General features: G+C 36.1%; 3 protein-coding genes across 4 annotated transcripts; all 3 read left to right on the top strand.

Moving 5' to 3' along the window:
* The first annotated feature begins 362 nt into the window (after positions 1-362).
* Positions 363-14,010, top strand: LOC111809811 (histone acetyltransferase HAC1). Of its 2 annotated transcripts, XM_023696242.2 has the most exons (18): positions 363-725; positions 1,221-1,340; positions 1,936-2,050; positions 2,177-2,468; positions 2,548-3,045; positions 3,127-3,206; positions 3,306-4,952; positions 5,823-6,119; positions 6,213-6,491; positions 8,261-8,389; positions 8,538-8,738; positions 8,863-9,005; positions 9,129-9,441; positions 10,501-10,640; positions 12,142-12,220; positions 12,408-12,800; positions 13,008-13,225; positions 13,396-14,010. In XM_023696242.2, the coding sequence occupies exons 2-18, from the start codon at positions 1,294-1,296 to the stop codon at positions 13,505-13,507; spliced, it is 4,983 nt and encodes a 1,660-aa protein (XP_023552010.2). In that variant the 5' UTR covers positions 363-725; positions 1,221-1,293; the 3' UTR covers positions 13,508-14,010. The 2 variants fall into 2 exon arrangements, with proteins under 2 accessions (XP_023552010.2, XP_023552009.2); XM_023696241.2 differs by having other exon boundaries at positions 3,127-4,952.
* Positions 14,011-15,059: 1,049 nt separating this feature from the next.
* SLO2 (Pentatricopeptide repeat (PPR) superfamily protein) lies at positions 15,060-17,887 on the top strand. The gene has a single exon (XM_023696266.2). The coding sequence runs from the start codon at positions 15,482-15,484 to the stop codon at positions 17,543-17,545; it is 2,064 nt and encodes a 687-aa protein (XP_023552034.2). The 5' UTR covers positions 15,060-15,481; the 3' UTR covers positions 17,546-17,887.
* Positions 17,888-18,782: 895 nt separating this feature from the next.
* LOC111810224 (uncharacterized) lies at positions 18,783-22,919 on the top strand. Its single transcript, XM_023696865.2, has 8 exons — positions 18,783-18,944; positions 19,902-20,147; positions 20,235-20,519; positions 20,650-20,715; positions 20,853-20,906; positions 21,020-21,127; positions 21,333-21,417; positions 22,453-22,919. Exons 2-8 carry the CDS (start codon positions 19,950-19,952, stop codon positions 22,644-22,646), a joined length of 990 nt encoding a protein of 329 aa, XP_023552633.2. The 5' UTR covers positions 18,783-18,944; positions 19,902-19,949; the 3' UTR covers positions 22,647-22,919.
* The last annotated feature ends 252 nt before the right edge of the window (positions 22,920-23,171 follow it).

Genomic DNA, 23,171 nt, shown 5'->3' with positions numbered 1-23,171 from the left:
AGATCCTTCAACAACCTGCCTATGATGGATTGAGAGATGAATCGAAAGGAAAATCAATTGGACCATCAGCGCATCTGAGAGAAACCTAAATCTCAATGTCGACTCAATTGAGTTCACTTTTAACATTTGTGCAATTTAGCCTCTATGATAATTCTTATCAAAATGAAGGGTAAAATAGTAGGAAATAGCCTAGGTTAATAAAATAAATAAATAAATAAACAAATAAAGAAATAAAAAACGTGCAAAACACGAGCGAAGTTTGCCACCCTGCTCGCTCGCTCGCTCTGCAGTATTATGAAAGGAAAAAATAATAATAATAATAATAATAATAAAAAGAAAAAAAATAAATAAAAAGAAAAGAAAAGAAAAAGAAACGAAAAAGAAAATAGCCCTCAATCTCTCGTATTTTTCCATCTCTCTTCTTTACCTTAATCTCTCCCTGCAGATCGATTCTTCTATGATCAATTAGTGTAACTGAGAATAGATCGATTCTTTACCCTACAATTGAGAATCGCGCTTTCTTTTTACCTCATCGAAGATGAAGCCGCTGATTGATTCGTCCGTGGATTAGAAATTAGATGTCTGACGGAGAGCCCTCCATTCTTCTGGGATTGATTCTCGATGGTAGCGGGCAGTTCGTCTGATCTGGGGGTGATACTCATTTGTAAAGAAACCACAATTTGAAGGAGAAGAGGAAATTTGGAACAACTGAGCAAATTGATCAGGTCCTTATCATTTGGCTCTTCAATTTTCCGTCTGCTATAAACATCTTTGGTTCTTAGTAAGGAGGAAACAAAAAGAGCATTCCCCCTTTTGTTTTTAAAATTTATTTTGGTGATTCTATCTGTACTACTCTGCTTTTAGTCATTTGTCTCATCAGTTGACATTTTACTACACTTTCTAAGTAAAAGACTGTAGCACTTCCATGTTGCGCTCATTATGTTACTGGTTTGTTATTGGCCTCTTTCAATTTCACCTGTTTTTGCCTGGAATAGGATCAGCGCGATATCATCTTGGGCACTTACGTTTTCTAATTTCGTTTAAAAGAGAAATCTTTTTATTTAGTTTTAAAATTATGTACCAGTTCCACTGCCTCTGAATGATTATTATGTGGTAGTTATCTGACCTTGTCCGAGTTTATGCACTATGGTCGTTACAGGAAGCTTTTAACTTGATAACATAAGGAAAATGAGCGTGCATCTTTTTTTCCTTTTTGCCAGATATCTGGGCAGGCCTGATAAAGCTGGTGTGGAGTTTGTCGGGAGAGGTGATCCTCCACGCGCTACGTTCAATATGGACACTGAACTCTATAAAGCACGCGTCTTCATACAAGAGAAAATGTAAGACTTACCATTATATATCCGTCTTTGATGAAGACTTCAGGCCCTCAGGGCCTCTCTCTTTTGTTTTTGTGCTTCTTAGGTGACTAGGGGTAGCCTTTACCACTCGCAGGGAACTATTTTTTCTTGTACCAGTTCATCATTCACTTGTTTTCTTGTCGATGGTTAAGATTTTTCTTTTATACGATGTTGTAGCGTAAGTTACATTTTGGAGAAATGAGATACTTAGAGTAAACTTAATTTGATAATTTGTCTTCTTCTTTATCTTTGCTTTATTCCTATTATTTTTATCATCAATATTTGTTTGTTTTGCATGTATGTCGTATTATTTCTGTTAGCAATCACATAGCCAATCTAGACTGAATTTTATTAGGCATTATTATCAACTTATTTATGCCTTGCGTCTTGCAAACATTGCTGGCTTGTGGTTTTGTGGTTTTCAAGTTTTTATGATTGTAGATTCTAGTTTATGATTGATAGGACTTTTAGGTCTTAATTTTCTAGTTTTATATACGACAATTTTGGATTCTCCAATACACTGTTGTTTGAGAATTTATGCTCTTGCCTAATAAAATTTTATGTTTCTGCTTTCCAGCTTTGAGATTTTATTACAGCGGCATCAACGACCCATCGATGAATTACAGAGGCTAAAGTTTAAGGATTTCGTGAAGCGCTTGGAGGAGGGTATTTTTAAAACTGCTCTCACAAAGGTCTCCACCTTTTATGTTGTTTTTTCTTATAAAAGTCTCGGACAAACAAGCATGTTAACTTTTTACTACTGTGGTTCATATATTTCTTCTTTGAATAAACTTTACCGTTATGATGATATGACACAGGATGACTATATGAACCTGGATACTTTGGAGAGTCGTCTGCATAATTTGCTGAAGCGTTCGTCCCTGAATAATCAGAACCAGCAATATCAGCAGGTGGTTAGTTCTTCTTCTGCGATAAGTCAGATGATTCCGACTCCTGGTATGGCTCACAGTGGGAATTCAAAAATGATGGTTGCGTCTTCAGGCGATTCTATTATTTCCGCTAATGCTAGCTTAGCACCTATGACCGCTAGCACAGGAAGCATCATGCCAACTGGTGGAATAAATGGTGGTTCCTTCAACAGAGCTGATGGTACCTTCCACTAAATAATTCCTTCCCAATGTCAAAAGTTCTGCTTTTATGAAAAAAGTTCTGATATCTTCCTTTGCAGGTCCCTTATCCAGTGGATATCAGCAGTCTCCTAGTTATTCAGTCGGTTCTGGTGGAGTTATATCATCTGCTGGTGCACAAAGAATTGCTAGTCAAATGATTCCTACACCTGGTTTCAGTAATAACATTAACCATATAAGCAGCAACCAGTCTTATGTGAGCAGGGAGTCTTCCAGTAATGGTAGTGGGCTTCCCAGTGTTGAACCTACAGTGTTGTCTCAAGTGCAATTGCAAAACCAGCATATTGGTGGTCAGAACAGTCGTATATCACACAATCTTGGTAGCCAAATGGGTAGTGGAATAAGGTCTGGCTTACAGCAGAAATCTTATGGGTTTACAAATGGAGCTGTCAATGGTAGCTTAGGATTAATAGGTGGTAATGTACAACTTTTGAAAGAATCTAGCACCTCAGAGGGCTATCTAAATGTCTCGTCTTATGGTAATTTAACCAAACCTGTAGGACAATCTTTTGATCAAAATGAGCAATCGTTGGTGCAAGGTATTATCTCCCTCTATCTTTATTGGCTCCAGTCATTTTGCCTAGCAGTTCTTGGTAATAACAATCAATTTTTTTTGACAGGTGATGGATATGGAATGAATACTACCGATTCTTTTGGGTCTGAAAACCTTTATGGCCCTGCAACATCTGTTGGATCAATGGTGACTGCTCACAATTTGAACTCGGCAAATTTTCCATCTATGTCTAAAACGAGTTCATCTTTCCCCAGTAACCAGTCAAATTTTCATGGAACTCAACAGGGCACTCACTCCCCCCTAATTGATGGGTCAGACAAGATGAATTTCCAACCTTCACTATCTTCCAGGGAAAACATCATTGATTCTCATATGCAGCAGCAGTTTCAGCAGCAGCATCACCAATTTCAACCACAACCATTTCTTCAACAGTCTAGTATCCAGGAACAGCAAATTCAGCCTCAGCAGCACCTATTAAATAACAATTCTATTAGTCAAGTTCAGTTAGCGTCCAACCTAGGCAGTCATGTGAAGCAGGAACCTGGTGGGGAGCATCATAGTGGGCCTTTTCAGCCACAAGTTACTGAACATTTCCCACTGCCTGAGACGCATAACCAATTTCATCAGAATTCTAGTGAAGACTGTGCGAGGAATGCTCAATATCTTTCTGTTTCATCTAGCCATAATGATATTTGCTCCCCACATTCTCAAAGCTCTCAACAGATGCAACAAATTTTGAATCCGCATCTATTAAATTCAAATTCTCAAAATCGTTTGAACAGTCCTGCTGGAGCTCTATCAGGTGCAACTTTGCAGGGTCAATGGCATCCTCAATCACAAGATAGAAATCACAGGCCCGGGAGCATTGTTCATGAGCAAAATGTCCATGATTTCCATAAGAAGGCATCGGGTCACGATAAAGTGCAGTGTGATAATTTACCTACTGAAGGATCAACAATTGGGCACTCCGTTGTTACTAGAACCAAATCTGAGCCTCCTAATCCCCTTAGTGTCACCTGCCAGAATAACAATAGTGCACGCCAGTTTATAAATCAGCAGAGATGGCTTCTGTTTTTGCGGCATGCCCGTCGCTGTGTAGCTCCTGAAGGGAAATGTCCAGAACGGAACTGTGTCACTGCTCAGAAATTGTGGCAACATCTCGATAGATGCAGTTCTTCTCAATGCTCATATCTCCGTTGCCAACCTACCAAGTTATTGCTTCATCATCACAAGCGATGTAGGGATCTGAGCTGTCCTGTTTGTATTCCTGTCCGAGACTATATCCAGAGCCGAAAAAACGTACGTGCCCACAATGCATCTGATTCAAGTTTGCAAAAGTTGACCAATGGATTCCCTAAATCCTATGATACTCAAGATAATTCCACTAGGTTTGTTTCTAAGACCCTTCAGCCTACTGAAACTTCAAAAGATCTGCAGTCTTCTCTTAAACGCATGAAGATAGAGCAGTCCACTCAGTCTCTTGTTCCTGAGAGTGAGAGCTCTGCAATTTCAACTTCTGCTATGAGTGAACACCACATGTCTTTGGATGTGCAGTGCCAAGGTTATCAGCATAGCGATGTTACTATGGCTGTTAAGCATGAGCTAGTAGATGTAAAAATGGATTTGCTGCAGAGCTCAACTCTTGAAAGCCATAGTGATTTGAGGGACGCTAATGCAGACAATAATTGCAGCCAAAGGTGTGATGTTGACCTCGTCACATATGATGAGTTTTCTAGTTTACCAAAGCAAGAGAATGTTAAAATTGAGAAAGAGACAGAGCCAAGCGTGCAAGATCCTTCAACGCATGTCACTGAGCATGCAGCTGCCACCAAGTCTGGGAAGCCAAAAATTAAAGGGGTGTCACTAACTGAATTGTTCACTCCAGAACAAGTGAGAGACCATATTATTAGTCTCAGACAGTGGGTTGGCCAGGTTAGTTAACACGGTTTTGTCTTGTGTTATTTTCACACAGATACACTAAGAGATAATATTTATAAAAATGCAAATAAAATTTTATTTATATAAATAATTATGTTCTATGTAAATCCTAAATAGTTCAATTTTGGATCTTATAATGGATATATGTGAATACATTAGGTTCTACAAAAGGTTTGTTTTTGCATCAATTCAAAACCTGTAAACTGTGTCTTGAGCTCTAAGATATTTTTCACTTGCAATCTTAATGAAAGTAGTAAAGTACATAAGTGTGGCGGGGATATTTTATGTTTGGTTTTGGTGTCATAGACCTTTCATTTCCCTGGTACCCTTTGTTTCATTTATGTTGAGATGTTTTTAAAATCACTTTTTAATGATATGTATTATGGATTTTTTTAATGGCGTTCTCTTTCTAAGACCTTTGCTACGTTCTCACTACATGATGATATTTATTTGAATTGGGATACATTTATTTTTCCTTTGTAATTGTATTCTGTTGTTTTATTTTCTGTTTTTTTTATTTATTTTTTATTTATTTATTATTTTTTTTTTATAAGAGACAATTTCATTGATGAGTGAAATTTACAAGAGGGATGTATAATCCATGATGTTTACAAAAGACCTTCCCAATTTGCAATGAGGGAGGTATAACTATAGGAAGTATAAATATTAGACAGTTTCATTGTTGTTTTATTTTCTGTTTTAGTTCACTTCCTTCTAGATTTTGTATCTTTTGAGTGTGAGTTATAGTCACTTTTCATTTTGATTAATTTTTTGTTCTATGTATTATGGGTACTAAATTGATCACTGAATCAAGTGCACTTTGCTATCTAAAAGCTTCTTTCTGTTTTCCATCTTTTTCTCCAGAGCAAATCGAAGGCTGAGAAGAATCAAGCCATGGAACAATCAATGAGTGAGAATTCCTGTCAGTTATGTGCAGTTGAGAAACTTACCTTTGAGCCACCGCCTATATATTGCACACCATGTGGTGCTCGTATAAAGAGAAATGCAATGTATCATACGGTCGGTGCTGGTGATACACGACATTACTTTTGTATTCCATGTTATAATGATGCTCGTGGAGATGCTATTGTTGTTGATGGAACTGCCATTCCCAAGTCAAGGCTAGAGAAGAAGAAAAATGATGAAGAGACAGAGGAATGGGTATGTTTTATTTGCAGTATGATACGTTTGATTAGATGATTTTCTTATGCTTCCTCTTTCAGTTTTTTCAACCACCCTGATGCTTTCTTTCAGTGGGTTCAATGTGATAAATGTGAAGCATGGCAACATCAGATCTGTGCTCTTTTCAATGGTCGAAGAAATGATGGTGGTCAAGCTGAGTATACTTGTCCAAATTGCTACATACAAGAAATTGAAAGAGGAGAGCGTATACCATTACCTCAAAGTGCTGTTCTTGGCGCAAAAGACTTGCCTAGGACTATTCTTAGTGATCACATAGAGCAGCGGTTAGTTAGGAGATTGAAACATGAAAGAATGGAAAGGGCAAGGATTCAAGGGAAAAGTTATGATGAGGTAATTTCAACTAACCGGTCTCTGACATGTAAAAATGTTGGGAAACAAGTTTTGTTGGATATAAGTTATTTTACTTGTCTGTCTTCACTCTTCAGTATGGTTTTTTAAACACGAACTTCTATGAAATGAGATAAAAGATAAAAATAATTGTAACTATGCTACGTGCACCTTATGATATAATGCCATTTTGATATTCTTTTGTGGCTTTGGAAGAGGGCATGTCTCCCTCTTTGTATTCCTTTTTATTAATGGAAGTACTTTCTATCTTCAAACCAATTGAAGTTCCGTTTTTTTTTCTTTATTACTCCTGTTGGTCATTGGTTTGGAAGGTGCCTTATCCGCCAATTTCTTTTGTATTTATCGTTTAAGTAGTTTTGAATCTTCTTATAATATAATTCTAGTTAAAAAATTATAAGGAAGCCATCATATCGAAGCGGACAAGTGGTAAACCTAAATGTATTTGAGATTATAGTTCAATTGTGGCTACTGGTTGAGGATATGAAATATCTATGAACTTTTTTATGCTAAATGTCATAGGGTTAGTTGGATGATAGTCAAGGTGTGTATAATTTGGTGGGGACACACATGAAAAAAACAACAAAAGAGGGTGGATGTTGTTTATCCTCTTGGATATTGAAATGATTTGGTTAAGTCTCTGGCCATGGGGAATTAGGTATTGGTAATATTAGGACGTGAAACACAACCTTGTTAGTTAAATGGTTCTAGTGGTTCTATCTATCATGAAGTCGATACCTTATGGCACAAGGTTAATGTTATCAAATACGGGCCCGTCCATTTGAGTGGACCGGTGAGGGGTTTAAAGGCAATTCCAGAAATTCATCTAAAGTGATTGCTTCAAATCTTCATCTTCTCTCTCAGTTTATTCATAATGTAATGGGGGATGGGCAAGATACTTACTTTTGAGAGGGAAAGTGACTAGGGTGCTCCTTATACTCTCACTTATATCTTCTTTCAAAACCACTTGATTGCTTCGATCCTCGACCTCAAAGGTGCCCCCTCATCTCTCTCTAGGTTTCTATCGTTCATTGATCAATAGGGAAACACCGTATGTTCTTCCTCTATTATCCTCACTCTCCTCTTTTTGTCTTAGGGATGATTGAGGGGATGTCCACCTTTGGAATCCTCTTTCCGAATGTTTTTCTTGTAGTGTCTGTACAACCCTTCCTCGATGGGTAGAGCTATTTCCCCCTTCTTTTGGAAGGTAAAGATTCCCAAGAAGGTGCAATTCTTCGTTTGGCAGGTTTTTCAAGAAAAAGTTAACACCTTGGATTGGACTCAGCTAGAGAGTCTTTGGTGGTTGATTCACATTGTTGTGTTCTCTGCAAGAGGGCTGATGAGGACTTGGATCATATCTTGAAGACCTGTGCTTTTGTGTGAGCAATTTGGCATGAGTTGTTTCAGCATTGTCGGCTCGTGGAGCTGCAAGGAGTTGATTGAGAAGCTTATCCTCTACTTGTGGTAGACTAGAGTGTGCAATCTTTTGTTGGGGTCTTGGGGGGGGGGTTATGTTATTAGATTTTCTCTTTTGATAACACAATCATGAAGTACTGCCATGTGTTCTATTCTTCAATCAGATTCTCATATTTCAGTTTTGTGTGCTTGTTTGTTTGTTTGTTTTTTTTTTAAGGTTTCTTTTTTGTGTGAATTTTCTTGTGGAAAACACCAAGAGGCTTAATCTTTTTTCCTGCTACCTGAACTCCAGCATGCATGCAGTTTCTTTAACTCACTTGTTCTGTTGGTGTTGCTAGGTTCCTGGAGCAGATGGACTTGTCATCAGAGTTGTTTCATCAGTTGACAAAAAGTTGGAAGTTAAACAAAGGTTTCTTGAAATTTTTCAGGAAGAAAACTACCCGTTTGAGTTCCCTTACAAGTCCAAGGTACAAAAAAGAAGCACGATGGACTATTACTGGGACCATTGTATTGTTTATTTTCTAGATATATTGATTTAATCTTCTAGTGTATCATGAGTTGCTAGGTTAGATATCAGTATTATCTGAAGCTTTCTTCTTTAAAATCTCTTGCCAGGCAGTTCTATTGTTTCAGAAGATTGAAGGTGTAGAAGTGTGCCTATTTGGCATGTATGTTCAAGAATTTGGGTCTGAATGTCAGTTTCCTAATCAGCGCCGTGTTTATCTCTCATACCTTGATTCAGTGAAGTATTTCAGACCTGAGATTAAGACATACAATGGGGAGGCTCTTCGAACTTTTGTTTACCATGAAATCTTGGTTAGTTTCATTATTTCAAATACTCTATCTAAACAAGTATTATTAAATATACCTGTGAGTGATTTTAGTCATGTCCTTTGTTATTGAGTTATCTACAAGAATCTATTGTCTTTTATCCTTTCAGATAGGATATCTTGAATATTGCAAAAAACGGGGCTTCACAAGCTGCTATATATGGGCCTGTCCTCCATTGAAGGGTGAAGATTATATATTATATTGTCACCCAGAAATCCAGAAAACTCCAAAATCTGATAAACTTCGGGAGTGGTAAGAGAGAGTTCATCAAACCTCGGGATAACGTTTATGGATACTATTTCTATTTTCTCTAGCTTCAAATATAAGCATTTTATTATTTTCCTACTCCTTATTTTCCATGTTGTTCAATTTCAGGTATTTATCAATGTTGAGAAAAGCTGCCAAGGAGAATATTGTTGTTGATCTTACTAATCTATATGATCATTTCTTTGTCTCCACTGGTGAGTGTAAAGCTAAGGTTACAGCAGCAAGGCTGCCATATTTTGATGGTGATTATTGGCCCGGTGCTGCGGAGGATTTGATTTATCAGCTTCGCCAAGAAGAGGATGGTAGAAAACAGAACAAAAAAGGAATGACTAAAAAGACAATAACAAAGAGAGCTCTAAAAGCATCCGGTCAGTCTGATCTTTCTGGTAACGCGTCGAAGGATCTGCTACTAATGCATAAAGTAATATCTCTTTTCCAGAACCTTCTTTTTTCATATTTCGATGTGGTGCCACAATTTTTATTTTTATTTTTTTAATTAGAAACAAATTTTTCATTCGTGAAATGAAAAGAGACTATTGTTCAATGATACAAACTCCACTAGAGAGAGAAAGAAGGAAAGCAAGGAAAGACCACCCCTGTTAAAATGACCAACAGGCACACAAATGACCGTTCCTTCTGCCTGTGTTTAGCCATACGATGCACTCAGTTATCCATTTGAAGAACGTAGCTTATGTATTCTGACGGTACCAAAATCAGCTCTCTCTTGCTAAAAGAACTCTGCAAAAACAACACCCTTCATTAACTTGTCCAAATAATATTTCAAACCAAACAAGGTGAGAGAAAAATTGAGGAATGACTAAATTAAGACTCAAATCTTCAATGAAGGAAACGGTCATCTTCAAAAACAAATATGGAAATACTTGATGTCAATATAACAGCTACTATGCTCATGACAAAGCGACTTTGATAACCAATACATAACCAGGAAATCAAAGAACCTCACGAAACTGAACCAAAACAGCAAACCAAACCACACTGACTTAAAGGTAAGGAGTACCTAACCAGAGCAGCAAACCAGCAACCTGAAGGAGAAAAAGAATATGGCGATGGAGAAGGACAATGAAGAAGAACAACTGGCGACAAATAGAGTAAACAGGTAGGAGAAAAGATAACCCAATAACGTCGAGAACCCTCAATGACAGTAGACGACTGGAGCCGGCAAAGATGATAACATGGAAGATGGCAATGGTAAGATAGAGGAGAAATTAAAAACCAAAGACGACGAAGCCCCGTGCAAGAGAGACAAAAAACAAAACGAAAAACCATGATGACAATTATCTCTCATTTGTAACTTTATATGTATGCATATATATTAGAAAGTTTTGCCCGTTCCTGTTAAATTGAAATAACATAGTCTATCCTGCAGTATGTTCTTTATTTGGGTGTAATTTAAATTGTGATGCTGCAGTGAGGTGGCACTAAACCTATTAACCCAAATTGATATCTTTTGTTTCTCCAGCTCGGTGAAACGATTTCTCCAATGAAGGAAGATTTTATCATGGTTCATTTACAACACGCTTGCAGTCACTGTTGTATTCTTATGGTATCTGGAAGTCGATGGGTTTGCAACCAATGCAAAAACTTTCAGCTTTGTGATAAGTAAGAGCCCCCAATTATCTCATGTTTCTTTTGCTGCACTTTGTTTATGTTTATATAATATATATATATATGTAGTGTTGTACCCTCCTTCATGGTTTAGTTTGATAGGCTATTTGTCTCAGCTTGGTTTGATTGAAGTCAATCTCTGCTTTTGATCTGATGAGCAGTGGGAAAAAACAAATCCATTTAGAATCCTAAATCATTCCCTCCTTTCACCAAACTAATAATTACCAAATCTCTTCTTTACATAAAGGTTTAATTTTTTTTTTTTTAATCTGTATTACAAATGCAATTTTACCTTTTTGCTATTAATTGTTATTTCTTTACTGAATCCAAAATCTGGATTATATCATTTTACAATTATTTTTCATCATCAACTGAAGAACTTAAAGTAGTCTTTCATTTTATGGTTTTTTGGAAATACATGTGACTTCCATCTTTATTATTATTTTTTGTTTTATAAAATGAGTATTGGTTTTTCACGGAATTTCTCTACCAGACTTCTATGGGGGTATATATATTATATAACATTTTTGTGCTGGGATGATACTACAAAAGGTCCTCTTATAAAGAAGATATTACAAAAGAAAATTTCAAAGCAAGAAAAGTTGTAATTCATTCATTTGGAGTATAATTTTTAGGTTTTGTAATCCTCATTTTTGCTCAATTGAAATTCTGATATTTATGCATTGTTTTTACCTTATATTCAAAAGTAACTGGTGAGTGATGGAAGGGGATGTTTGCTTTGTCCATGTCCCAGCTATTGGCATCTGCATTGCCCTTTTAATTGATAGAGTTGGTAATGGCTTATCTAGATATTTCTGTATATTTTTATTAAAATGAACTGGGAATGGTGTCTAGATATTGATGGTGACTTGAGAGCATATTGTTTCAACGCAAGTAATGGGTAGAAGTTTTAGGCTTTTTTCTTATATTCTTTAATGACCTTTTCTTACGTTCAAAACCAACAGGTAAGTGCTGGAAGGTGATGGTTTCTTTGTTCATTCCAGCTATTCACTGCGGTTTTGCCATTTTTTTTTTATATAATTTTTATAATTTTGTAATTTACTTCATAGCTGATAGTGGTTTTTCCATTGAAATATTTCTTTGAAGACCAACAAATAGCTCCTAACTCATCATGAAAATACTTCCTTCAGTACTTTGACAATCATCTATATCACCTGCATAGTATGTTTTTTCAACATGAATTGGAAGTGATGTCTAGTATCGATGTAAACAAGGGAATATATTCATTGTCCAGATATTTCCTCATCAATTTTTTCTTTTTATTTATTTTTTTAATGTAAGAAACAAGGAAATTGTTCTTTCTAAAAGTCAAGTTTCAAAACAGAACATATTTACTTTGTTTAGTTGAATTTGTGTGGTTCTTAACTTTGTGGTTGTCCATTATGGTAGTGGCGGATGGAAAATTTGAAAATGATGTTTCTTTTCAAACAACCTATGGTTTTTTTACTTTCCCTGATGCGATGTCTGATCACAGGTGCTATGAGGCAGAGCAAAAACGTGAAGAAAGAGAGAAACATCCCATAAATCAAAGAGAAAAACATTCCCTCTATCCCGTATGTTTTCAATTCCATGGAAATATATTCAGCATTTTTGTATATAGTTGTTGATGTAACTGTTGTTTGCAAAAATAACATTTTGTCCAACAAAGGCATGAAAATGTTTTAAAGCATTTATGTATCTTTCATCTGTATATATTTTTTACTTCATAATTAATACGAGGTTGCTGACTGAACTCTGCAGGATGAAATCAGTGACGTGCCTGTTGATACCAAGGATAAAGATGAGATTCTTGAGAGTGAATTTTTTGACACCAGGCAAGCGTTTTTGAGTTTGTGTCAAGGAAATCATTATCAATATGATACTCTTCGGCGAGCTAAGCATTCTTCAATGATGGTCCTTTACCATCTTCATAATCCAACTGCTCCCGCTTTTGTCACAACTTGCAATATATGTCATCTGGACATAGAAACTGGTCAAGGTTGGCGTTGTGAAGTTTGCCCTGATTATGATGTATGTAATTCCTGTTACCAAAAAGATGGGGGCATTGATCATCCTCATAAGTTGACTAATCATCCTTCCATGGTTGATCGAGATGCACAAAATAAAGAAGCTCGGCAACTACGAGTCATGCAGGTGTAGTGGATATTTCTTGTTTTTGCATTAACCGTTGGCCTATATATCCTACTGTAACTTTGAGTTTTGACTAAAATTCGTTTCATGTTCTGGTCTTTCGTTGGGTGGTCTTGTTATTAATTCTTTTATCCCATGTGTTCCTGCATCCATTCAATCTTTATTTTACTTGATTTTCTATATCTTACTGTTGTTAGTTTAATGTTGCAGCTTAGGAAAATGCTGGATCTTCTGGTGCATGCGTCTCAATGTCGTTCTGCACATTGTCAATATCCAAATTGTCGGAAGGTGAAGGGGCTTTTTCGGCACGGAATACAATGCAAAACACGTGCATCTGGTGGTTGTGTTCTCTGCAAGAAAATGTGGTACCTCCTTCAGCTACATGCTCGAGCTTGCAAAGAATCTCAATGCCATGTACCCCGTTGCAGGTAATGTTGACATCCTTCATTTTCTTTTTCGTTTTTTTGGGTTCATGCATTCCTGTGATCTATGTGTGTATTGTGTGTGTATAATATTATCTATCTGCTTGCATATATGTAGTAGTATCTATGTGTGTAGTTACTGAGGTTAGAGAGGTCCAATTCTTAATGTATTCCAGAGATCTCAAAGAGCACTTAAGGCGGCTGCAGCAGCAATCTGATTCACGAAGAAGAGCAGCTGTGATGGAAATGATGAGACAGAGAGCTGCAGAACTGAACAATACTGGGTAGCCAATTTAAAGGTTTTACATTACAACAACTATTGACGACCTCGACATGTACGGTACGAGGTTGGAAATTTTTTGAAGCCACTCTTGAAAGAGCACGTCTAGGAGGGAAATCAGGCAGTGAGCGACAGACAACACCGATGGAAGTGGTAGGACTATACACTCTTCTACATAATGGTTAAATATTCAGGTTTAGGGAACAATTCTTTTATTCTATATCTACGTCTTGATTTTAACCCAATAGAAAAGCCAAGCGAGACCTGAGCAGCAGCTGCCATCTTCGTCGTCGACCTGGTCGAACATTGCTTCTAAGTTCTAATCGATAGTTTTTCTTTTAATCTGTAAAATACCATCTTCCAGTTGCATGTGTACCCAATCCCCTGTTTATAAGATTCAATAATTAGCTTCAGGAAATGCCCAAGGAGACGTACATTTACTTGGGAGCTTTACGTGTATAATTTGGCTTCTACATTATTTATAGATGAACAACTTCCGTTTGTACCGTTACCCTTGTAGATTTTGAAGCAATGTTTTATATTAGCAAATGTGAACTCTTGTACAGATCAGTTAGAATCTCATTCCACGACCCAAATGGCATTTCATCAAACTAACACGCCCACGCCCAGGCATCCGTGACGAGGAGGAAAAAAAATGGGGGATCTAGGCCTTTTTGGGGGATAAAGGCATAGCATTCGAATGTCCTGGGCCTGATTTAGGGAAAGAACTTTTTCTTTACTCATCGGGGAAAACCACTCAAGCGCCAAGATGGAGATGGTTCTGCTGCAATAGAGGATGAAGGAGAATCTGTAGGAACTAGTCATTACTAGAAGATGAGAGATGATAATTTTTTTTTGTATTTCATCAAACTAACATGTCCAGTCATCTGTGATGAGGAGATAGACCCGGATTCTTTTGTATTTCATCAAACTAACATGTCCAGTCATCTGCGATGAAGAGATATCTGAGAACAAGTAATCACATGGCGGAGAACTAGTTACCAGGAGATATTCATTTTAACTTTTGTTCAATTTTTGTCAAAGGTTTATTAGACTAGGAGATATTCATTTTAACTTTTGTTTAATTTTTGCCAAAGGTTTATTAGACTAGTTACCTGGAGATATTTATTTTAACTTTTGTTCAATTTTTGCCAAAGGTTTATAAAATAAAGAGGAAACTAGTTACCCAGAGATATTCATTTTAACTTTTGTTCAATTTTTGCCAAAGGTTTACAATAATAAAGAAGAGACGATCTTTCTAAATGCACAAATTTTAGCTAAAATCAAAATTTTTACTACATTTTAGAGTCCTACTCTTTTTAAATAGCTTCATATTTTTTTCTAATATGTCGTAATCAAACATACATAAGCTTATTGTTTTCAAATAATAATTTATTTAAAAGTAATTAAATATCAGGTCGAATATATTTTTTTTTTTTTAGTCTTTCATTAGAAATAAAGGTAAAAACAAGTCTCTATATTGAAAAAATAAATAAATAATAATAAAAAAAAAACCCCTAGGTCTACGGTTATGGTATATATTGACCATGTTATCCATGTTTGAATTGACAATAGAATTTTGAGTTAAATTTGCCCTGTTTTCCACCGTCATTTGATCTGCTATCATGACTCATGGTGTAGAATACACAACCATATCCCAGAGTTGTTTATCTTTGGCTTACTAGATCAAGTGAAGGAGACACTTTTATCGGTACGTTTGTCACTTGTATTTTCTTTTAAGTATACATTCTTGAAGAACAACATTCGTTCTCTTTAATTTACTCAAGGGCTTGAATTATGGAAGATAGTTGATGTTTGTCTAGGAGATGGAACCACTCGATGTGGTTAAGCTTTTAAAGTTGACGGGAAGAAAGTAATGTCTCTGGTCGTATTTGTTGGTTTAGCTCTTAAATTTTCATATTCTCTTTAAACGCTCATTGATTTGATAAGAGCATACCCATGAGCCTGTTGTTTCAAGGATTATGGAAATGGCGGGGAATGGATTTGTTAGACGTCTCACGGGTGACCTTTTATTTCTTGATTCATCGCCTCTTTCCAAGCTCTTGAACCAATGTGCTCGCTCGAAGTCAGCTAGAGACACGAGTCGTGTTCATGCTTGCATAATTAAATCGCCCTTTGCGTCCGAAGTTTTTATCCAAAATAGGCTCATTGATGTATATGGGAAATGTGGATGTGTGGATGTTGCTCGCAAGGTGTTTGATAGAATGCTTGAGAGAAATATTTTCTCTTGGAACTCCATTATTTGTGCATTCACTAAGTCCGGATTTCTTGATGATGCTGTCCACATCTTTGAGAAGATGCCTCAAGTTGACCAATGCTCGTGGAATTCTATGATTTCGGGTTTTGAACAACATGATCGCTTTGATGAAGCTTTAAAATATTTTGTTCAAATGCACGGTCATGGATTTTTTATGAATGAATATTCATTCGGTAGTGCTCTCAGCGCTTGTGCAGGTTTACAAGATTTGAAAATGGGTTCCCAAATCCACAGTTTAATATATAGGTCAAATTATTTATCAGATATGTATATGGGCTCTGCTCTAGTAGATATGTACTCTAAATGTGGAAGAGTTGATTGTGCTCGAAGTGTTTTTGATGGAATGACTGTGAGAAGTAGAGTTTCCTGGAATAGCTTGATTACGTGTTATGAACAGAACGGCCCAGTTGATGAGGCTCTTAGTATTTTTGTCGAGATGATCGAATGTGGGGTCGAACCTGACGAAGTAACTCTTGCAAGTGTTGTTAGTGCATGTGCAACTGTCTCGGCAATCAAAGAAGGTCAGCAGATTCATGCTCGAGTTGTGAAATGTGATGAATTTAGAAATGATCTTATTTTAGGCAATGCGTTGCTTGATATGTATGCTAAATGTAATAGGATTAACGAGGCTAGAATAGTTTTCGATCGGATGCCAATTAGGAGTGTGGTGTCTGAAACCTCAATGGTAAGTGGATATGCAAAAGCATCAAGTGTTAAAGCTGCAAGATCTATGTTTTCAAATATGATGGTGAAAGATGTAATTACTTGGAATGCGCTTATTGCTGGATGTACACAAAATGGAGAGAATGAAGAGGCACTTACACTCTTCCGTCTTTTGAAAAGGGAGTCTGTTTGGCCTACACACTACACATTTGGCAATCTCCTCAATGCTTGTGCAAATCTTGCTGATTTGCAGCTTGGCCGACAGGCTCACTCTCATGTTTTTAAACACGGATTTCGATTCCGATATGGAGATGAGTCAGATATTTTTGTTGGGAATTCTCTAATAGATATGTATATGAAATGTGGATCAGTTGAGAATGGTTGTAGGGTGTTTGAACATATGTTGGAAAGGGATTGTGTGTCATGGAATGCTATGATAGTTGGATATGCACAAAATGGTTTTGGCAATAAGGCCCTTGGAATTTTCAGTGAAATGTTAGAATCAGGAGAGAAACCAGATCATGTAACAATGATTGGTGTTCTGTCTGCCTGTAGTCATGCCGGGCTGCTCGATGAAGGCCGCCATTACTTTCGATCGATGCGTGCACGACATGGTTTGGTACCGTTAAAGGATCATTATACATGTATGGTTGATTTACTTGGGCGAGCTGGCTGCCTTGAAGAAGCAAAAAATCTAATAGAGGAGATGCCAATGCAGCCTGATGCTATCGTTTGGGGATCATTGCTTGCGGCTTGTAAAGTCCATAGGAACATAAAATTGGGGGAATATGTAGTGGAGAAGCTTTTAGAGGTAGATCCTGAGAATTCTGGACCATATGTTCTTCTCTCTAATATGTATGCTGAACGTGGAGATTGGGGGAATGTTGTGAGAATAAGGAAGCTGATGAGACAGAGAGGAGTGGTTAAACAACCAGGTTGCAGTTGGATTGAAATTCAGGGTGAGTTGAATGTTTTTATGGTTAAAGATAAAAGACATGCAAGGAAGCAAGAAATCTACATGCTGTTGAGGACACTTTTACAGCAGATGAAACGAGCTGGATATGTCCCATATGTTGGCAATGACGAGATTGATGAAGAACAATAGAAGGTACACGACAAACCATCGTCTTACCAGATTGAAACGCTAGATACAGATGACTACATTCCTTTGCTTAATTTTGTGAGATCCACATTGATTGAAGAGGAGAATGAAACACCCTTTGTAAAGGTGTGGAAACCTCTTCCTAGCAGACACGTCTTAAAACCCTTGAGGGGAAGTCGAAAGAGAAAGCTCAAAGAGGACACTATCTGCTAGCAGTGAGCTTATATGACATTACAAATTTAAATAAGAAAATGTCCTTGTTTTGATGACCTTTTTAACTAACTATGCATGTTAGGTTATGTTTTCACTTATAAAAATGCATAGATCATTGTTATCCTCGTTGAAGATGTGTCTCATTCAATCGATGTGTCTCATTCAATCACATTCACATTCTGAGTGTTTAAATTTATATTTAATATATCTAAACGAATATATAGTTTGAAAGGTTCATTAGATATATTAAATAATATATATATATATATTTATTATTTTTTTTTTTTTTAATTTGAAGGTTGAAATTAGTATTTGATATATTAAATAGGTTAAATATAAATGAAGAATTTGAAGTGTTTAAATATAATCCTCCTATTTGATATATTAAATAGGTTAAATATAAATGAAGAATTTTAAGAGTTTAAATATAAGCATCAGAATTTTAAGAGTTTAAATATAAGCATCGTATTTAATATATCTAAACAAATACATTAATTATTTAAAATTTGAATAAGATTAAAATTAGTTAAATATATATTAAGATATTTATGACTTGAATAAAGATATTTAAATATATTATTTAATAAAGATTCTCTAAATATATAATCTTTACTTATAGTACTTTTATTTTAAGGGAAGACCACTCATATGTCACATTCTCGAAAAACTTCTTTTCTTCTTTTCAAATAATTCTCTTGAAACTCTTTTGCTCTAATTTGTTTAGACGCTCCTACTCTAATTCTTTTGAGATTTTCTTATTTCTATAAAGGTATATTTTTACTCTCATACTTATTATTTTGTTTTAATTATTAATAAAATCAAAATGCTTCCGGGTTTATTTCCTTCCATGCATTTTCTTTTTATTATTATTATTTTTTAAATATTAGCAATTTGCTTTCATATCATAATATTAATAAGGGTGTTTTGAATGAAACTTTTTAAAATTGAAAATATCTTTTTAAAAAAACAAAATAGAAGGTTGAAGGCTAATTTTTTAAAAACACGAATATTAGACCCAGCTCTTTTATATGGGAAACTTGCCTCATTTGTAGAATTTCCCAACCCTACGCCATTTATCCCTCACGCCGTCTCCTCCTCCCTTTCAGCAAGCCAGTGTCTCGCCGTAGCTGCCTCCCTCTCGTCTACTGCTGCTGTCGCCGTCGTTTTTTACCCGATCGTGCTGCCGGAGGTTTGCACTGGTTTTCTAATTTCTTGTTGTTACTGGTATTCTCCCAACCTCCGTCTATATGTTTTCTCATTTGAAAAACATAATTTAGGAATTTTCTAATGAACGAATGTAGGTGCTGTTTTGATTTCCTTTTAACAACCATAGCCGATAGGAAGAAAGAAAATCTTGCGACGAATTGGGAATTTTTGAACTGCCTTTTGACTTGTTGCAATGTTTGTCAATCGAGGCTTTGATCATCTCTATATGTCTTTAGACAGCTGAAATTCCCTTTTTTATGCGGCCATGAATTTTCCAGCATCTCCATATCTCCTTTTCTATTTATCAGGGAATCATAGAATCAGTCGAATTGTATTATCCCATTCTCTTTTAATCCTTGGCTTATGGGAGTTATTTTGATTTACCAAACAACCATAACCATGTTTACATTGTCTATTATAGTTTGATTATACAATCACTAATGATACTTTGAACTTGTTGGAAATTAAAGGCGTCTATATGCTTTGTATTTCATGTACTTGATTTAGGAAGTTAAAGAAAATGCTTAGGGTAGATTAGACATATATCAAAAAGTGGAGCACTTAAAAGGGGAAGAAGCTTGAATAGTGGTAGGTACTAAGATGTGTTGTCAATAGAAAGAAAACAAATGCTTGATACAGAGAGTAGACAGAATAAGAAAAGGTATAGTTAAACATTGTTCTCCTGTTTTCCATTGGTTGTGCAAGGGGCCATCTTGGGTGTTCTTTGATATGGGAATCTTGTTGTCATAAAATAAAAATAGCGATGCTATAGATACGTCCTGGATTCTCTATTCTTTTTGCTCTTGATCAGAAGCACATGGATGGTGTCGAGTTTCTTAGGTTGTTCATTTGTAAAATTCATTATTTGAATAATGTCTTTGTTTAAGTGCATTACTTCAAAAAATGGCATACTAATCTCCATGGTTTTCGTGATGTGCAGATATTGAGTGAAACGCCGTTCTTCTATTTTCTCCTGTGGTGAGACAAAATGGGAGAGAGGAAGGTGCTCAACAAATACTATCCACCGGATTTTGATCCATCAAAGCTACCAAGGGTTCGTAGGCCCAAAAACCAACAAATGAACGTCCGTATGATGCTTCCTATGAGTATCCGGTGCAATACTTGTGGTAATTACATATACAAGGGCACCAAGTTTAATTCCCGCAAGGAGGACGTCATTGGGGAGGCAAGAGAATCCCTTTCTTATTTTTTTTCTTTTTGACCGTTTATTCTTTTTGAAATTAATTTTCTCATGGATTTCTTTTCTCTTTAGACATATTTGGGAATCCAATTGTTTAGATTCTACTTCAAATGTACTCGATGTTCGGCTGAGCTCACCATCAAAACAGACCCCAAAAATTCAGATTATACTGTAGAATCTGGTGCCACTCGTAATTTTGAACCATGGCGTGATGAAGATGAAGCTTCAGAGAAGGAGAAACACAAAAGGAATGCTGAAGAGATGGGGGACCCAATGAAATCCTTGGAGAATAGAACCTTGGATTCCAAGCGCGAAATGGACATCCTTGCTGCTTTGGATGAGATGAAATCTATGAAGGTTTGCTTTTTTTTTTTTATTACCCTTTGTTTTGTCATTACGATTCTTGGTTTATGATTACTTTCTTGTAGTTGTGGCTTTCAACAACAAATATTTATTCTAATTTGTTCTGATTTTTTCCATTCTGCAGTCCAGACATGCAACTGTGAGTATTGATTCAATGCTTATGGCTTTGCAACAAACTGCTGCCGAAAAGGTATGGATATCACTGCCTTCAAGAAATCATCTTGACATGAAATATATGAGAAATAGCATTGAAAAAGAAAACATAGATTCTATCTCTTTTGATTTAGGGTGTAATTTTAACTATTTTGATAAATGTTTATTTCCCAGGAAAAGAAGTTAGAGGAAGAGGATGAGGCGTTGATAAAATCAATTGTCTTCAATGTGAGTTCATTGTTTCTGTGTGTTTTCCCTCTTCCATTTATAGTTATTTCTTTTGGTTTCCTTTTTCAAGGAGTTACAAATTTTAATATGCGTTTATCACTACTCTTGTGTAGAAATCAAACAATTATGTTAGAAGAATTTCGGACGATGAATTTGATGATAACAATCATTTTGTACAACATTCGACCAACAATGATGAAACATTTGACTTTCGTGCAAAGGTAAGTGAAGTTATTTAATCCTTATAAATATGCAGATGTGGATGAATAGTGATAAATTTGCAAGCCAGATAGGGTCTGAGAATCTCAACTATTTAGCTCATTCTTAGCTTCTTGACATGGAAGCTAGTTGTGCAGTTTTTAATTGATATCTAGAGAATTTTGACTTCACCCTTTCTCATTAGCATTTCTACTAATTGGATTGCAGAAGCAAAAGATTTCTGAAGAATTTCCTCATGACCCTACCAATACTTCAACGAAAGCTGCTGTTCTCCATGCCCTCACGGATGAAGGTAACCCCACTTTTTATTTTTATTCTATCCAATGTTCTAAAGAATGGATCTTGTGCGAGTGGATTATGATACTAAATCTTTAATTGATTTGCCCCTCCTCTGAATATATTAAGAAAACAATCAATCTGCAATTGTTACAATTTTTGCTGCACCTTTCTTGAGATACTCGGGCCCTTAAACTTTGCCTTGCACCCCACATCGAAGGGTGTATGCCATATCTGCTCACGATAATCCTATGCAATAAAGTATTAGGCTCTAAGAACCCCCACAACCAACCATTATCCAGTGTAGCTTCATTAGAAAAAGCATAGAGATTAACCGACCTAATGCAATTTCATATCCACGATCTCCTATTTCCATCCAGAACTCTTCTTCTCCAAGACTTAATCCACCAAGTCTCTATCAACATAATCACACGCTTTCACAATTGCTCTTAAATAACTCCTTCCTCCTTGTAAACCTATAATCCATGGCTTCATTGATGATGGGTACTTGATCAAAAAAAAAAAAAAAAAAAAAATTCCTACCTGTAACAAAGACTATGGGAAAATTGTAACAGTCCAGGCCCACCGCTACCTGTAACAAAGACTTTCCCTCAAGGTTTTTAAAACGTGTCTTGGAAGAGGTTTTCACACCCTTAGAAGGTTGTTTCGTTCTCCTCCCCAACTGATGTGGGATCTCACAGAAATAGAAATCATGCGGGGAAGGACTTTCCTCGACTTTTCTCAGACTATCTACCCTAGGTCTTCGCAGTGATCTTATAACCTGAAACAAGGGTTGTAAGCAGAAAATCTTTCTCATCCTAAACTCATGTGTTAAGGAGGGCTAAGGTGGGGAATGGCTAAGAAGTGGTTAATATGGGGCAAGTTTTTGGGATTGTGCGTGAGAGACTGTTTTTAGTAGGTATTTTGTTGTGGCCTTGTGTCTAGAGAAGGAGAGTACCATCCCTTTAATAGATATATAATTGCGTCTCATTAACAAATTGAATGCTCAAATTTTGATGTATTTGCTTCTTTTTTGTCGCTTACTGTGCAGGAAGCGATGGCAACGTTGGCACCTCTAGTGTTTCGAAGTTTGTTTCTAAATCTTTGCCAGTTAGGGTTTCTATTATAAAGAAACCAGAATTGACTGCTCGGGTGGAGAATAAACAGAGCTTGGAAGTTCAACCCAGTGATACGAACACTGGACTCGAGTCCTTGTGCCAATACTATGCCAGTGATGAGGACTGATATATTATATTACGTCGGTTTGGGCGCATACCATCTCCATGAGCTTTAATGTATATACTATGTAACTTGTTCATAATAGCTTGCTTCGTTTTATACGAATTAATATTTTCTTGTTACGGTTTTGTTTCCTCTGAAAAACCTGTCTGATCGGTTTCTCTCGGATACATTCCATCAATTGAAGAGATATTTTGTACAATAGAACAGAGTGATTATTGTTAACCCTTCTATAATAGATTTTTCGAACTTGTACTAAAAGTATCTTATATTTGTCTAGTTTCTCTCGTCTTTATTACATGATTACTATACTTAAGAAAATGAAATCAATTTCTTTTTTTTTGTTAATTATTTGACCATCTATTTTTAATGTATATGTTTAATGATATATATGTTTATAATGATCGTGTAGGACTCAAATAAATTTTCTTAAATGTTTTATTAAGAAATTATAAAATTTTTTAGCAAATTTCTTCTTAACATTGAATTATTGGCAAAAAAAATTAATGATAAATAAAACTGTTTATTTTG

This window comes from Cucurbita pepo, chromosome 14, assembly GCF_057944985.1.
Source record: "Cucurbita pepo subsp. pepo isolate OVF chromosome 14, ASM5794498v1, whole genome shotgun sequence".
NCBI lineage: Eukaryota > Viridiplantae > Streptophyta > Magnoliopsida > Cucurbitales > Cucurbitaceae > Cucurbita > Cucurbita pepo.
This window is presented reverse-complemented; position numbering and strand designations above follow the sequence as displayed.

Bases quoted from the DNA above. Each gene is read 5' to 3' on its own strand.
- LOC111809811 (XM_023696241.2), top strand. From the start codon at position 1,294: ATGGACACTGAACTCTATAAAGCACGCGTCTTCATACAAGAGAAAAT. The intron at 4,953-5,822 runs GTTAGTTAACAC...CTTTTTCTCCAG, and splicing joins TCAGACAGTGGGTTGGCCAG to AGCAAATCGAAGGCTGAGAA. The intron at 13,226-13,395 runs GTAATGTTGACA...AATGTATTCCAG, and splicing joins TGCCATGTACCCCGTTGCAG to AGATCTCAAAGAGCACTTAA.
- SLO2 (XM_023696266.2), top strand. From the start codon at position 15,482: ATGGAAATGGCGGGGAATGGATTTGTTAGACGTCTCACGGGTGACCTT.
- LOC111810224 (XM_023696865.2), top strand. From the start codon at position 19,950: ATGGGAGAGAGGAAGGTGCTCAACAAATACTATCCACCGGATTTTGAT. The intron at 20,520-20,649 runs GTTTGCTTTTTT...TCCATTCTGCAG, and splicing joins ATGAGATGAAATCTATGAAG to TCCAGACATGCAACTGTGAG. The intron at 21,128-21,332 runs GTAAGTGAAGTT...ATTGGATTGCAG, and splicing joins CATTTGACTTTCGTGCAAAG to AAGCAAAAGATTTCTGAAGA.